The 15851-nt window shown below is 37.1% G+C and overlaps 1 protein-coding gene across 1 annotated transcript; it reads right to left on the reverse strand.

Moving 5' to 3' along the window:
- Nucleotides 1-9: 9 nt before the first annotated feature.
- On the reverse strand, nt 10-7133 carry LOC125616727 (DNA repair protein XRCC1-like). The gene is made up of 8 exons (XM_048802860.1): nt 7107-7133; nt 5929-6024; nt 2263-2337; nt 2070-2181; nt 1705-1814; nt 1520-1631; nt 1114-1372; nt 10-849 (listed from the first exon to the last, which is right to left on the reverse strand). Exons 1-8 carry the CDS (start codon nt 7131-7133, stop codon nt 729-731), a joined length of 912 nt encoding a protein of 303 aa, XP_048658817.1. The 3' UTR covers nt 10-728.
- Between the last annotated feature and the right edge of the window lie 8718 nt (nt 7134-15851).

The following is a 15851-nucleotide window of genomic DNA, read 5'->3' on the forward strand; positions in this document are numbered from 1 at the left end:
GACCCCAGACAGTATCCCTTAAGAACAGAAGCAGAGCATAGAGTACAGACCTACTTCCGAACACACTCAGGCCTGCAGCACAACTCAAGTCTCCCCTTCTACCCACAAGCCTCAGATATGATCCTACTCTTCTCCAGCTCCAAAGTCTTCCCAGGCTCCCACTTCTCGCAGCCTCGTTTCTCTGCCATTTGCACCTTCCGCTGCAAGCTCAGCGGATGCTCCAGGTAGCCCCACTCTTGTCCCCGCTGCTCAGCAAGTCCTCTGCCTGTGCTCAGAGAGGCAGACCTTTTCTTGTCCCAGAAGATGCCCCCTCTTCCTGGCTTGCTGTGGGTTTCCCGGGGCCTTCCCCCATACTCGGTGTTAATAAGTCTGAACCTCATCGAAGTGAGATGTCTTCAGAGCAAGGCTCAAAGTTAGGTCCCAGCACTGCAGGGCCCAGCGTGGCACCAACCAAGCAGAGGCTTCAGGACCTGCTGTGAATGACAAATGACCAGGCCCCAGTGCTGTCCTCCCACCCAATGCCTCTGTACACGCAGTTCCTGCAGCTTGCAATGTCCTTTTCCTTCTCCACTAGGCAGACTCCCCAGAGCCCTCTGGGACCCTCCCTTCCAGCTCTGTCCCTCGTCTCTGAAGCTGGCTGACTCTGGCTGGAACCACCTGAGCTCTTGGTCAGCATGGGGACGAGGGGCAGGCTTGGTGCGTGTGGGCTGCATGTGTGCAGTGAGGCCTCACCTTCGGGAGGGCAGCCGCCGACGCATGCGGTGACAATCCAGCACCCATTCTTTACACACAATGCGGCCTCCGAGGCCCAAGACCTGGCTGTACTTGGGGGTGTTGGCAAAGGCACAGCTGGTGGGGGCAGAATTGAGGGGTTTGGTTAGGCATGATCTGAGGGGCAAAGGGGAAAAACAGAGGAGTGACAGAGAGGGGGAGAGGATGTAAAGAGAGCGAGTGACACTGGAGACGGAAGGGATGAGAGATAAGACAGATGTAGAAATAAGAGGAGAAAAAGAGGCAGAGGCAGGTGAGTCAGGGAGACAGACAAGCAGCGACTGGCGGGGAGGTAGAAAGAGACAGCAATGGAGGACAGGGCAGGGCAGGAAGGCGGCCTACATGAGGTGAGTGCTGTCCGGGGTCCAGTCTGGACGATACTTGGCACCCAGCTCCAGAGCCTTGTCCCGGAGCTCTGAGCGGAAGGGGTTCTGGAAGCCACTCAGAACCACCACCACACCCTGAAGGATCTTCCCCAGCTCCTGCGGGCCAGCTCGGGCTCCCCTGGCCTTGGTGCCTTCTCCCCGGGGCTTCCCTGGCACTGCCCCCTGTGCTGCGGCAGGAACGGGGGCCGTGGATGGGGTGCGAGTAGGAGCTGGTACTGGGAAACAAAAGGGTAAAGAGTCAGTTAATGCCACTGGGGCTAAACGTCCAGCCCCTTCCCCAGGCCCAGGAGTTCACGCCTCAGTCCTCCCTGTCAGACCCTGGAGTCCAGGCCATGTGGAAATCAGGGATCTAGTTAGCTCACATTTGGGTCTCTTGAGGGCAGGTGGTGAGGGCTGGGCTGATGGTTTGTTGGGGATCTTCCTTTCTTCTAGATTCAAATCCAACTTCCTCTTCCCTTTGGGAGACTCCTGAGGCTGTGGGGGTAAGAATGGGCTGAGGCTTCCAGCTTCTTTCCTTCTCCATCCCACCGAAGTCTTGTGATCTCACCTTAGAGGTGCTGCTGACAGGCCTGGAAACTGGGGAGGCTGAGGAGGCCGCACTAGAGGCTTGGAGGGTAGCTGCTGCGTAGCTGGGCCCTGCTGGGTCACTGGTTGTGGCTGCAGAGGGAGAAAGCAGAAGCAGGATGAAAGGGCTGGCCTGAGACCCTTTCACTCCTATCCATGGGACATACAGTGTCAGTCCTAAAACCCAGCAGTAATCTAGGGGTCTGGGCCCAAGCTCTCCTCCCTTAGTCCTAGGGGTCCAGGCCCCGAGCTGTCTTCTCTCAGACCCAGGGGTCCAGCCACCTCCTCTCAGACCTGAGTCCAGGTCCCAACCCTCCATTAACTTAGCACCCAGGTTCCCACACTCACCCGGGGATGTCTTGTTAATCCGGCTGAAGAAGAGAGCCCCTGGCCTCAGGGAACTGGCACTGTCATCCTCCTCCTTCACACGGAACTGGCCAAGCTTGGTCACGGTCACCTTCTAAGGTCCCACAAGTCAGTGCAGTGGAAGGATGGCTGGCAGGTAGGGGTGGAGAGGAAAGGGGTGGCAGGTGGAGCTTACCTGGGATGGGGCCTCTGCCTGGTCTTTATCTGGGGGACTATGAAGCCGTATAAAACTCAGGCCATAGGGGGAGTCCTGGGAAAGCAGGAGTGAAAGTCAGGGTGTATGGGCCAAGGACAGAACCTGGCCCGAAGACCCTTTCACTTAGAAAAGTCCCTTTCTGGCTCTTTCTCTTTTTTTTATATATATATATATATATATATATATATATTAGTTGTAGGTGGACACAACACATGTATATGTATATATAAGTTGTATATATAAAATTATATATATTATATATATATGTATATAATATATTATATATTATATACATATATATAATATATATATAATATATTATATATTATATACATATATAAAATATATATATATATATATATACACATATGACACATGTATACTAGGGACCTAAGAAGAAAGCCATTACTGTGAATTCAGGTAAAAATTCTTAAGACTCAGATTGGTTATTTATTTATTGATTGATTTATTTAGGTACCAGGGATTGAATTTGGGGCACTTAACCACAGAGCCACATCCCCAGACTTTTTTATTTTTTATTTTGACACAAGGCCTCACTAAATTACTTAGGGTCACTAAATGTTCTAGGCTGGCCTTGAACTTAAGAACCTCCTGTCTCAGCCTCCTGAGCCACAGGGATTACAGGCATACACGAGCTACACAGCTACATTCCTACAGATCTTGATGTCTCTCCTTTCCTACTCTGTTTTAATCTCTCTATCTAATCTATCCTCTCTGTTTAATCTCTCTATGGGATAGTCATTGCCCCTCTATTTCTCCTGACTGCCCATATCTTCTATATTCATGCCTGAGTTCTTGCTTGGTCTGTTTCCTCATTACTTGTTTTTTTTTTTTTTTCCTAAAAAGAAACATTATATCCTATCACATCTTATTTGGCCTTCATCTTACTCTCTAAGGATTTGATTTTACCCTATCTTGATAAGGAATTAAAAATAAAAATTGTTAAGAAAATTTTAGTTTATCTGCTTGTGACTGAGGAGGGGTTAATGTGTATCTAGAGAAAATATGTGGGTTTAGGTACTTTTTATGATATTGAATTATATATGATGCTTAGGCTATCATTATATTCTCCAAGTCTTAGCTTTATTATTTACACCAAAAAACTTGCCTAGGTTTTAACAAAGGTTTTCAGGTCATATTAATAGAGTCCTCAGGTTTTCTCATACATCTATTACAGAAAGAATACTTTGTGAATTCTGATGTGTCAAGTATAGGGAAGCATTCATATTTACCATACCCCATTTCAAGTCAACAAAGAGGCACCCATACAACAACAATGACGAAAACAACATAATAAAACATGACCCCTACTTTCAAGGTATTGTTTTTGAAATGCAGAAGACGGAATGTAAACCTACCTACGAATGGCCAGTCATGGGGTATGTGTGTACTGGAGGTAGAGACATTGTCACAGAGGAGAAAATGGTCACATTTTCCTGCTTGGAAGGTGATGAAAACTTTTGCCAGGAGGTAATGAAGGAGCAGAGTTCCTTTGGCAAAGGAAGTATCCTTAGGTATATATATATGATGGAGAAAGACATAATAAACAAACAGGACTTCTTATGGAAAACAATATTTTAAGCCTGATATCAAAGAAAAAAATAAGACCTTCAAAGCCAAACAACAGCATCAGCAACAACAACTTAAGTCTAAGCCATGAAATGGCCAAGCAATGAAATGTGCCAGTGAAGAAATTCATTAAGAATCCTCTGCTAAAGGAGCAAAGTCAGGTTTCTATATGCTAAAGAGCGGGAGGTCATTATTATACTAAGCATGGAAAACTAGCTCTCTGGAGAGGACAGAATGAGTCCACAGGTCAGTATACACTGGGTTAAAACAGTCTTGTTTTCCAATTTTCAGGAAAGTGTCTTCAATTAGGTCCAGCAATGATCTGGCATCCAGGTCACTCAAAGTTCAGGGAAACTTCAGTTGTTTAGAACCAGCTGTGATGAAATACAGCAGTCGTTTTAATATCTCTTAGGCAAATGCTGCTGGAAGTGGAAAATTTTTATTCACATTGGCCTGGGGAAAATATGACATAAACCATGCTCAGGGCTAATCAAACTGTGGTCTGCACATCAGAGCCTAGGCCATACCTGGATACTTGGTTGAAATTATAGATGCTTTGATTTCTACCTCCAGGCTACTGAATCCAAATCTGCTTTTTAATAGAGTCCTCAGGTTTTCTCATACATATATTAAAGAAAGAAAACAACAACTCTGAAGCAGACTTGGATGTCTAAGAGAATGTACTTGGAGTTAGAGTCATTGGCTCACTGGGACCACTGAGGGTCTGGGGTTCTATTTTTTTTATTTATTTTTGTATTTGTTCTAATAAGTTATACATGACAGCAGAATGCTCTTCAATTCGTTCTACAATAATGGAGCACAATTACCAAGATCTCCAAGAGATTCTGATCCCTCTCAAAGCTAGAGAGCCACTGTTTTAGATCATACTTCTATTTGGATTCAACAAACTCAAAATATGTAAGAGGTGTATCCTCTAGGAATAAAGCTCTGGGTGTATCACTAAAATAAACCAGATGTGCAGTTTCTGTTAGAATCTACACGTTTATAATTATAGTCACCAGGATTTCTGACATCTGGAATTTCTATCACCTGAAAACATATTTAGCATAAGTGAAAATATTTTTTCATAAGAGAATTTTAAGGAAAGGACATTACATTTGTAAGAACATTTTGATCAGAATAATGCTCTATTGAGAAACAAGGAAATTACTAGTTATTTGAAAATGGTGGAAATAGTCAGATATTTTAGTTTCTAAAGGGAGGCAGGACTGAGGGAAGAAAAGATGATTTGAGTCTCAACTTTAGATCTAATGTTTCTCCATGAATTATATATCAAGTCACTGCCTTCATCATTAACAAATTTAAATTTCCTCTTTCAGTTGATAAAAATTTTCAAGGGTTCTTTGGGAAAAGGTAAATTCTGACGTGTCAAATTTGAAATTCATTTTAACCAAAAACTGACAAGTTTTCTTCCCACCACTTTTACCTAGGGCACCCTGATGTTGGCATCAGGAAGAATGAGGTCATGTGCTTTTATTAAGACCAAATACCATCAACTATAGAAAATTATTTGGTTATTTCCTTTACTGGATACAAAAAACCTTATATTTATTAGTCATTTAATTATGAGTTCAGAAATGAATTCATGATGCTAGGAGAACAATATTCATTAATAATTAGGGAAATGAGCAATGCACAAAGTTTTCTAATAGGTCCAACCCTTCTATTTCCTGCATGGTAAACATTTGTGAAGGAAATATGCTTTAATAAGATAAGAGGTTTCAGTAGTAGAAGCACATTTGTAATTTTTCCCCGAATAGATTCAACATGATACTAGCAACTGTTTTAAGAAAAATATTGAATCCTAGCTCATTGTTGCAATATACCATTTAGATCATACAATGCTCAGCTTGATTTTCAAAGCATTACATAATGGGTTCAACTAAGACCCTCATTTTACCAATTAAGAAAAAAAGATGCCAAAAGAAAAAATAAACAGATAAAAGTAGCTATTTGCAAGTAAAGAAAATAGCTCTCTTAAATTTAATGCGAAAATCTTTCCAATAAACTCTTTAGCATTTGGTTTGTACCTACCTGAACAATATGTTTGTCAAAAGAAACTGGAATGTTCTGAAAGGCTTTAAATGTGTAGACTTTGGGATTCAGTAATTTCAGATCACAGTTTTCATCCTAAGGAAATATTCAGTAATATGTGTGATGATGCATGTATAAGAATATGTATTGCAAAGATAAAGAAAGAAAAAAATAATCTTTAGCTTTGACTTCTGACTTCAATTTATGAAAGGTGGATCATGTTAAATGATCAAAATTTCAGAAGAAAATGAAGCATATTGTCTAAGCCAGGTTCACTCAAAATTATTAATAATGTATACCTTACCCACTAATGATTTAGGATCATGAAACTTATTCTGGAGAATTTGAAGGTAAGACTTAAATCTAAAGAAAAGTCAGAGCCTGGAGATAACATATGAAGACAGATGTCACCTCAGAACCCAAGTCTCATGTGGTTCATGGAATCTTAGCTCGTTCAGGCTAAAGAAAGTGTTTTCAGGAAAACCTGTGTAAATCTCAGGGAATAAGAGGTCTCAGTAAATATCTGGTTTAGGTAAATTCTAGAAAAAAAGATTGGAAACCACTTAAATATTCAAAGTAGGGCATTATACTTTTAACTATCCAGTAGAATAGTATTATCCATTAAAATTCTTGTGTAAGAATGTCCAAAAACATGGGAAGAGTATTACAATAAAATGTTGCTTTAAAAATGTTAAGATAACATCTTTAATATGATTTTAAAATTATATATATATATATATATATATATATATATACACACACACACACATACATACATACAAAAAAGAAGAAAAGTTAAACACTAACATGTTTATAGTAATTATCTCTTGATGATGAGATCAGAAAAAAATTTTTGTTTTGGGGTAGAGTAACATATATGTCATCTGTGGATACTGTAACAAATTACCCCAAATTCAATGGCTATATTATAACATAAATTTGTCATCACACAGTTCCAAAGATCAGAAGGCTAGAAAGCCCAGCTTTAGCTCCCATAAGGCCACAATCTCGGGTTGGCCAGTTGGAGGTCCCACCTGACAGCTCTGTAGAAGAAGCTAACTCTAGGTTGAGTTAGATGATTGAGAGTCCATGAACCACATGAGACTTGGGTTCTGAGGTGACATCTGTCTTCATATGTTATCTCCAGGCTCTGACTTTTCTTTAGATTTAAGTCTTACCTTCAAATTCTCCAGAATAAGTTTCATGATCCTAAATCATTAGTGGGTAAGGTATACACTGTTCTAGGGTTGAGGGTTTTTTTTTTTTTTTCTGACTGGCAGCCAGGGACTGTTCTCAGTTTCTAGAGAAAGCCAGTACTTCCTGGCTCATGCTTCTCATCTTCAATCAGCAGGTCTGGTATAATGTCATGCTTCATGTCTCTCCTGCATTTCTGTTCCATGGTCTCTCTCTGACTGAATCCAACTGGAGAGATTTCTCTGCTTTTAATGCTTTGAGGGATTAGATTGAAACCACCTGGATAATGTAGTATTCTCTTAAGTTCTCCTGAGTAGCAACCTTAATTCCATCCTGAAAGTCTCTTTTTTCATTTAACATATTTACAGGATTCATGGATTAGGGTATCCCTGGGGAAACGTTTTCTTGCCTACCACAAATAATATAATGGTTAATGGTGTGGGATTTGGTAAATTTTGCTTTTATTTCAAAACTTTCCATTTGGTATATTAGACTGTGTTAAGCCATAGCCATCCACATTGAATTTTTGTGTGTACAAAATGGAGATAGTATTTATACCCATTTCATTGGACATTCATAAATATTAAATGAGATAATACAATAAAAGTATGTGGTGTAATTCTCAGTAAAGGTTATCAATGATATTGTCAATGTTACTTTTAAAGAATTTCTGTCTTTTTAAAAATAACATAGTATGGGGCTGGGATTGTGGCTCAGCAGTAGAGCGCTTGCCTGGCAAGGGCGGAGCCCGGGTTCAATCCTCAGCACCACATTAAAAAAAATAAATAAATAAAGATATTGTGTTGTGTCCATCTACACCTAAAAATAAATATTAAAAAAATAAAATGAAAATAACATACTAGAAATCATAAGAAAAACATTACAGCTTATTTTAAAAGCAAGAAATTTAATTTTGTTCATATGGTTGTGTTTGTTGGAAAATTCATACTTTCCTATCCCTAAAACAACTCTTTTGCTAACTGAAATTGATCTTGTGTCTTAAATATATAAATATATGTATTTATTTCCCACCAGATTAAGTGCACACCAATTAGAATAGTGCACTGGTGTACATTCTAGTTTCCTGCTGTGCCCTCAGTATTTAGAAAAATCCCTGGTACTAAATAGAAACTTTATAAAGACATGTTAAATGAATTAAATTTTAGTACATACATACACGAGCCTAATTAAAAGAAATTTGTATTAGTCAACAATTTTCCTTTTACATATGTTCCCCAGAAGGAAAAAAGGTGAAAACAAAAACTGTATATTTTTTTATTAGTTTTTATTTTTTTGGTACTGGGGATTGAACTCAGAAGCATTCAACCACTGAGCCACATCCTCAGACCTATCTTGTATTTTACTTAGAGACGGGGACTCACAGAGTTGTTTAGCATCTCGCTTTTGCTGAGGCTGGTTTTGAACTCAAGATCGCCCCCACCACCCAGCCACTGAGGTTACAGGTGTGCACCACTGCACCTGGCTAAAACTGTATTTTCAAGCTGAAAGTTTAAATTCACTTATCTAAAGTATTCAATATCAGCATATTTAAAATGTAATTGTTCATAGGAAACCTTCCAACTGAAGGCAAAAGAGATAAATGTCCTCAATAATAGTAGAATCATATTACTTTTAACCTGTGAAGGTTGCCATTACAGGCACCCTTCAGATTTTGAAAAAAAAATTGTATTACATATTTAAGCAAGTGAGATTATCATTTTTTCTTCCTGTGACAAAAAAAAAATCTTGATTTCCTGTATGTGTGATGGGGTCAGATTTATGTTTTCAATGTTTAACACAAATCTTTGTAAAATCTCTTCATTAGTACATGTACAATCCCACTCTGACAAATGAGCCCACAGCCCAGTGAAAAACATGAAACAAGACTTCATTTTTTATGGTGATGTTAAGGAGTGGTGGGGAAATACAAATGTTCTCTGTTAAAACTAGATATGCGTGATCTCTCAGGTTGGTCAGCAGTAGGCAGGGACTCTGAGATAGCTAGAGAGTCTCTCCTGGGGTGGATGATGGTGGGAAATGTGTGACTAATGCACACTCCGTGAGCCAAATCACATTTAGGCAGCTAACAACTTGCTAATGTGTCTGCTCTGTGTGGGTCTGATATCAAGAGATGAGGAGTTATATTACAGACTCTTCCTTCCTCTTTACTAGGCCATTAGGTGAAAGGACTCATGAAAATTCAAGTCAATGAATATATCGTCATGATTCAATGCAACAGACATGAAAACCCATAATTATACCACACAACAAGAAAATTCTAATAGTTTTGTAAAAACAAAAACAAAACAAAGCAAGAAACTTGATCAATGGGAAAAGATACTCTTGTTTTTTAAAAATAACATGAAACTGAACACAGCTGCCTCTGCCAGAGCAGCTCTTTCAAATTCCATGTAATCCATTCATAAATTACGAAACGAGACTTGTGGGTTTCGTGCAGACTTTTCAAAAATTAAGTGGAAAGAATCAAACGTAGACTATACTACTTACAGGAAGAATAAGTACTGATGTTTAAACTGTATTTTTTCTTGCATTTTTTTCTGTGATATCAAAGGTGTATTTTATTGTAAATCATGATCACAAATACTTCAGGTTTCTCCTGAAGACCAGTGGTTCATAAACTAAAGGTCAGAATACAGAGATCTTAGACTTGAATGAAAAACATATAGTATCTTTTTATTTACTAATATTGAACTAAAATTTAATATTGCCTTAGTTTATGAATGCAGGCCCCAAACAGCAGGAGTATTAGTCATAGTAATGTTGTGTCTTTTCACCAAGAAATATGGCATTGATATCATGTTATGATCTTTGCAGTTATTTCCAAATACTGTTTACATTCAGCAGTATCCCAACAGTATCTCCTAGACCTTGTTCTTTAATGTGATTATAAAAAAGCACATAAGCTAGTGTATTTCAATTTTTAGAACTTAGACAACTATTCCAGTGCTTTAGGTTCCTTGTATTCCTTGTATCTTACAGAGCTCCTGTTCGGTAGGTTCTCTCTTCATGTTCTAAACTGTTTCCTTTGCTGTGCAGAAGTTTTTCAATTTGATTACATCCCATATATTGATTTTTGGTTTTATTTCTTGCTCTTTAGGTGTTCCTCTGCTGCTGTGTTGGAGTGTTGGGCCTACATCTTCTAGCAGTTGCAGAGTTTCTGACCTAATTTCACTTGGTCCACTTTTGAGTTGACCTTTGTGCAGGGTGAGAGATAGGGGACAAGTTTCATTTTACATGTGGGTATCCAGTTTTCCTAGCACCGTTTATTAAAAAGGGGACATCTTTTCTCCAATTTTTGGCACCTTTGTCAAGTTTCAGATGGCTGTATCCATGCGGGTTTGTCTCTGTGTCTTCTATTCTGTCCATAAGGCACTAATTAAAAAAAAAACTATAAATAAATAAACAAAGATCAGTAGAGGGAAAGGAACAGGGGGAGGTAGGACGTCAGGGAAAGGGAAAGTACTGGGGACTGAACTAGAACAAATTATATTTCATACCTGCATAATTATATCAAAATGAACCCTGATAGTATATCTAACTAAAATGAACTAATAAAATAAGTAAAATGAACATCATGTACACATTGACCAATAAAGAACATGACGTATAAAATTCTGTAAGTTCTAGTGGAATGGAGGATCTAAATGCAAAAACAGAGCATAAAGCTTTTATGGGATAACTTAGAATAATATATGCATGGTTTTGGTTAGGAAGGATTTTTCAAACAAGACACAAAAAGTACTACCAATAAAGGAAAAGTTGGGGAATTTTGACTATGTTAAATCTAATAAATTATTTACAAAAAATTAGCATAAAACTCTATCACCAGTATATAACTAGTATGAAAACATATGTACCCAACATAAGACACCTAACAACATAAGGCAAACGTTAATACATATAAAAGGAAAATAGATTGCATTATAAAAATCAAAAAGGATTACAAAACATCACTTTCAATACTGGATAAATCTTACAGAGTGTAAACCAATATGGAAATACTGGAGTTGAATTACACTTTAGGCAAAAGGATCTAATAGGCATACATAAAATATTATATTCAACAACATCAGAATACATACTTTTTCTCAAAGACACATTCTCCATTCTCCAGGATAGATTATATGCTGGGCCAAAAAAACACGGGTTAAATAATTTAAAAATATAAAAATCATCTCAGTATTTTCTGACCACAATGGTGTAAAACTAGAAATCAATAGAAGAAAATGTAAAAAATTTGCAAATATTTGGAAATTAGACACTCTGTAACAACCTCTGAGTCAAAGAATAATTCAAAAATGAAATTAATAAATATTTCAAAACAAAAATGTAAATACAACTTACCAAAACATATAGGATGTAGGGAAAACAGTTCTAAGAGGCTAGTTTGTAATAATAAACATCTACACAAAAAAAAGAAAGATATCAGTGTAACTTCATATCAAAAATAAATGGAAAAAGAAGAACCAAGAAAGCAAAAAGTTAGCAGAAGAAAGAAACAACAAATAATGGAAGAGGGATAAATGAAGTAGGTAATAGAAAATTAATTTTAAAATCAATAAAGAGTTAATTTTTAAAACATCAGAAAAACTGAAAATCTTGGCAAGACAAATCAAGAAAAAGAGAAAGGTGGCTGGGGTGCGGCAGGTTGGGGGGAGAGGAGATTTGAAATTTTTAAAAGTCAAAATGAAAGAGGAGACATTTAAATTGATACTGAAGAAATACAATGGACCTTAAGAGACTATTATGAAGAATTATATGCCAACAAATTGAATAATGTGGAAGAAATGAATAACTTCCCAGACACATACAAACTACCAAAAGTAAATTATGAAGAAATAAAAAAATCTAGATAGATCTGTAGTGAGTAAAGAGATTGAATCAGTAACCAAAAATATCCTCACAAAGAAAATCCTAAGACCAGATGGCTTCACTGGTGGATTCTACAAAAATATTTAAAGAATTACTAATAATTCTCAAACTCTTTCAAAAAAATTGAAGGTGAGAAAACACTAATAAATGCATTTTGTAAGGTCAGAATTACTTTGATATCAAAGCCAGATAAGAATGCAAGAAAAGAAAATTACAGCTAATAGTCCTGATGAATGAGATGAAAAAATCCCAACCAAAATACTAATGCATGCTATTTAACATCACGTTGGAAGGATGAGACACGTCAATCAAATGCGACTTATCTTCTGGGGTGCAAGGATGGTTCAACATGGAGCAATTGATAAATGTGTCTACCATGTCAACAGAACAAAATAGATCATAGGATCATCTCAATAGAGAAGAGAAAAACATTTGACAAAATTCAACATGTTTTCATCATAAAAATCGTTTTCTTCAGCTTTTTTTGCTGTTGTGGCCAAAAGATCTGACAGAATCAATTAGAGGAGAAAAAGATATTGAGTCTACTGCTATAATGATTTTATATTACATGTGAAGCAGCAAAGAATTACTGAAAGGCACACTGCGATTAATGAAAGGGATATATATTAAACCCTGGGCTTATACAAGAACATTTTTTTTTTTTTAAGAGCGGTAGTAGCAATCCAGAGGGAAGTCTGGCACTAGGCTGTTGCATTTGTCAGTACCAATCATTGTGTGACTACGTCTAGCAGGTTCATCCACACTTCTTTTTTCACCAAAGCGTAACTGCATTCCAGAATCCCTGGACGTTAGAAATATTCTATAAATATTTTTTATATGTATAATTCATTTTGAAAACGGAATAAACTTTAAAATGTCATTATTTGACAATGATAGGTACATGGAATTTTATTATGTCATTGTCTTCAATTTTCTGTGATTTTTTTTTTTGTGAACTTCACTATAAAGAAAAAAAGAGGGACTGCATTTAGTTTGTAATTTAGTTTGTAATTGCTAGAACACTGGGTACAAGAGGAAGCATCACAAGGGCAGCTTTGGGTAGGGCCAGGTAAAAGCAGTAAGTGTAAGTCTGTCTTTCAGAAAACTAACTCTGGTAGCAATGTCCTCAGAAAGACCACTGCTAAGCCAAAGCTTTATTGGATTCATGGCAAGTATTCAATCATCCATTTAAAAGTCATGTTTATTTCTTCCAATGGAGGTGCATTCATGCCACAGTTTAATAGGCTTTGGAGTTAGGCAGAATCAGACTAGAGCTTCTATTATGCCTCTTTTTAAGGATATAGCTTGGGTCCAGTCTTTCTGACCAATAATTGTGTCATCTTTAGCACAGCAATACTGGATCTTTGCTCATGGGTTGCTGTAGAGATCAAGTAAGATAATGGATGTAAATTATGGACATGGCTGATACATGGAAGGCACACATCAGGTGTTGGTTCGCTTCATTATTCTTTTGTACAGAATCACAAAATTATGTGCAGTTTGTGCCCAGCAGATGAAGTGTAGTGTACTGGAATGACCTCTCATGTTCAACTCTGAAGGCTTTTTCTTTTGGAGTAGCCAAACAATAGTAAAACTCGCCCCCCTCCTGAGTTTGACTTTATCTTCTTGTACAAGTTTTTTCTGTTTGACAAATTATACCAAAACTTAATTGCCTTCAGTTTTTTAGCTCACAATTCTGAGTGTTAGCAATGGCTCTGGGTTTAGTTGGCAGTTTTTTATCTGCCAACTAAGTCTATACTCTAGACTATCATCTAGGGTGATAAGGGTAACATATGACTCTGTCAGGACACTATCAGGACACTCCAGGCTTGTCTATAGAGTGCCAGTCTCAAGCTTCCTAGATAAGTAAGAGAGGGTGAGCTCTAATATCCAAGCATTTTTGAGGCCTCTGTTTGCAACAGGATTGCTGATTTCAGTTAACCAATGGAGCTCATTTGGCTAACTCAAGAGGTGAGAACCAGATTTCATCTTTTGTTAGGAGATTTTGCAATATTATCATATAACCGGAGTGGCTGTAGAAAGGAAAAGCATATGTGCTAAGTATTATAATATGTTACATTGTGAAAAAAATAAACCAAAGAAAACAAAACTTCTTTTCTATTACCTCACAGATAGAAATAATCTTATAATAGGATTTTCTCCTAGGTTGTTTTAAAAGATGGTTTATAAAGAGAGATCATTGTGTATCTTGGGAAGGTGGGTATCATCTCATTTGGTGATAGTTGGGCCTTAAGGAATCTTTGTGTTCAGGCTTTGGTGTTTGGAATATAGGATATTGCATACAATTGGTACATTTTGACTAATTTTTTTTCTTGCTGTTCTCCTTATTCAAATTCTTAAGCAATTAATTAGAATATTAAAAACATTTCTTATTCTCAACTATGAATTTACTTGATTTTATTCTACCTTTAGTAATTACTAAAAGTTAATTGAGCTGTTCCAGTGTTAGATAATAAAGACTGAGTAAACTAAAACTAGAATTTATATGCATTAATAAACTTTAGGATCAAAAAGAGAAATGAATCATTTTGTTTCCAAAGCACCATTTCTTTTTTCCTTTTTTTATTTTTTACTTTTTAAAATTTGTTCTAGTTAGTTATATATGACAGCAGAATGCCTTTTGACACATTGTACAAAAATGAAGCCCAACTTTCTCATTCCTCTGGCTGTACATAGTGCAGAGTCACACAGGTTGTGAAATCACACATGTACATAGGATTATAATGTCCATCTTATTCCACCATCCTTCCCATTCCCACACCTTCTCCCCTCCCTTCACTCCTCTCTGCACCATTCAAAGTTCCTCCATTCTTTCCTAGTGCCCCCCGCCATTATTGCTCAGGATCTGCTTATCAGAGGAAACATTCAGCTTTTGGTTTGGGGGGATTGTCTTATTTCACATAGCATGATATTCTTCAGTTCCATCCATTTACCAGCAAATGCTATGATTTAATTCTGCTTTAAGGCTCAATAATATTCCGTTATGTATGTGTGTGTGTGTGTGTGTGTATATATATATATATATATATATATATATATATATATATATATATATATATATATATATATATATATATATATATACATATATANATATACACACATATTCTTTAACCATTCATCTGTTAAAGGACATCTAGCTAGGTTGGTTCCATAGTTTAGCTATTGTGAATTGAGCTGCAATAAACATTGATGTGGCTGCATCACTGTAGTATGCTGATTTTAAGTCCTTTGGGTTATAAACTGAGGAGTGGGATAACTGGGTCAAATGGTGGTTCTATTCCAAGTTTTCTGAGGAACCTTCAAACTGCTTTCCAGAGTGGTTGCACCAATTTGCAGTCCCTCCAGCAATGTATGAATGTACCTTTTTGCCTACATCCTCGTCAAAACTTATTGTTGCTTGTATTCTTAATAATTGCCATTCTGACTGGAGTGAGATGAAATCTTAGAGTAGTGTTGATTTGCATTTCTCTAATTGATAGTGATATTAAACATTTTTTCATATGTTTGTTGATTAATTGTATTTCTTTTTCTGTGAAGTGTCTGTTCAGTTCCTTAGCCCATTTATTGATTGAGTTATTTGTTTTTTTTTTTATGTTAAATTTTTTGACTTCTTTATATCCTGGAGATTGGTGCTCCATCTATCTGAAGTGTGTGGGGTAAAGATTTTCTCCCATTCTGTAGGCCAAATCACCATTTCTTAAAGGAAATTATGTAGCTCAATTTATTTTATGGTTATCACTATAACTCAAATAATGAGCTTGATTTTGTGTGTATTAAAGAATTTAACTTTTTTCTAGTGTAACTTTGAAAGA

Source organism: Marmota marmota, unplaced genomic scaffold (genome assembly GCF_001458135.2).
Source record: "Marmota marmota marmota unplaced genomic scaffold, marMar, whole genome shotgun sequence".
In the NCBI taxonomy this organism is placed as follows: domain Eukaryota; kingdom Metazoa; phylum Chordata; class Mammalia; order Rodentia; family Sciuridae; genus Marmota; species Marmota marmota.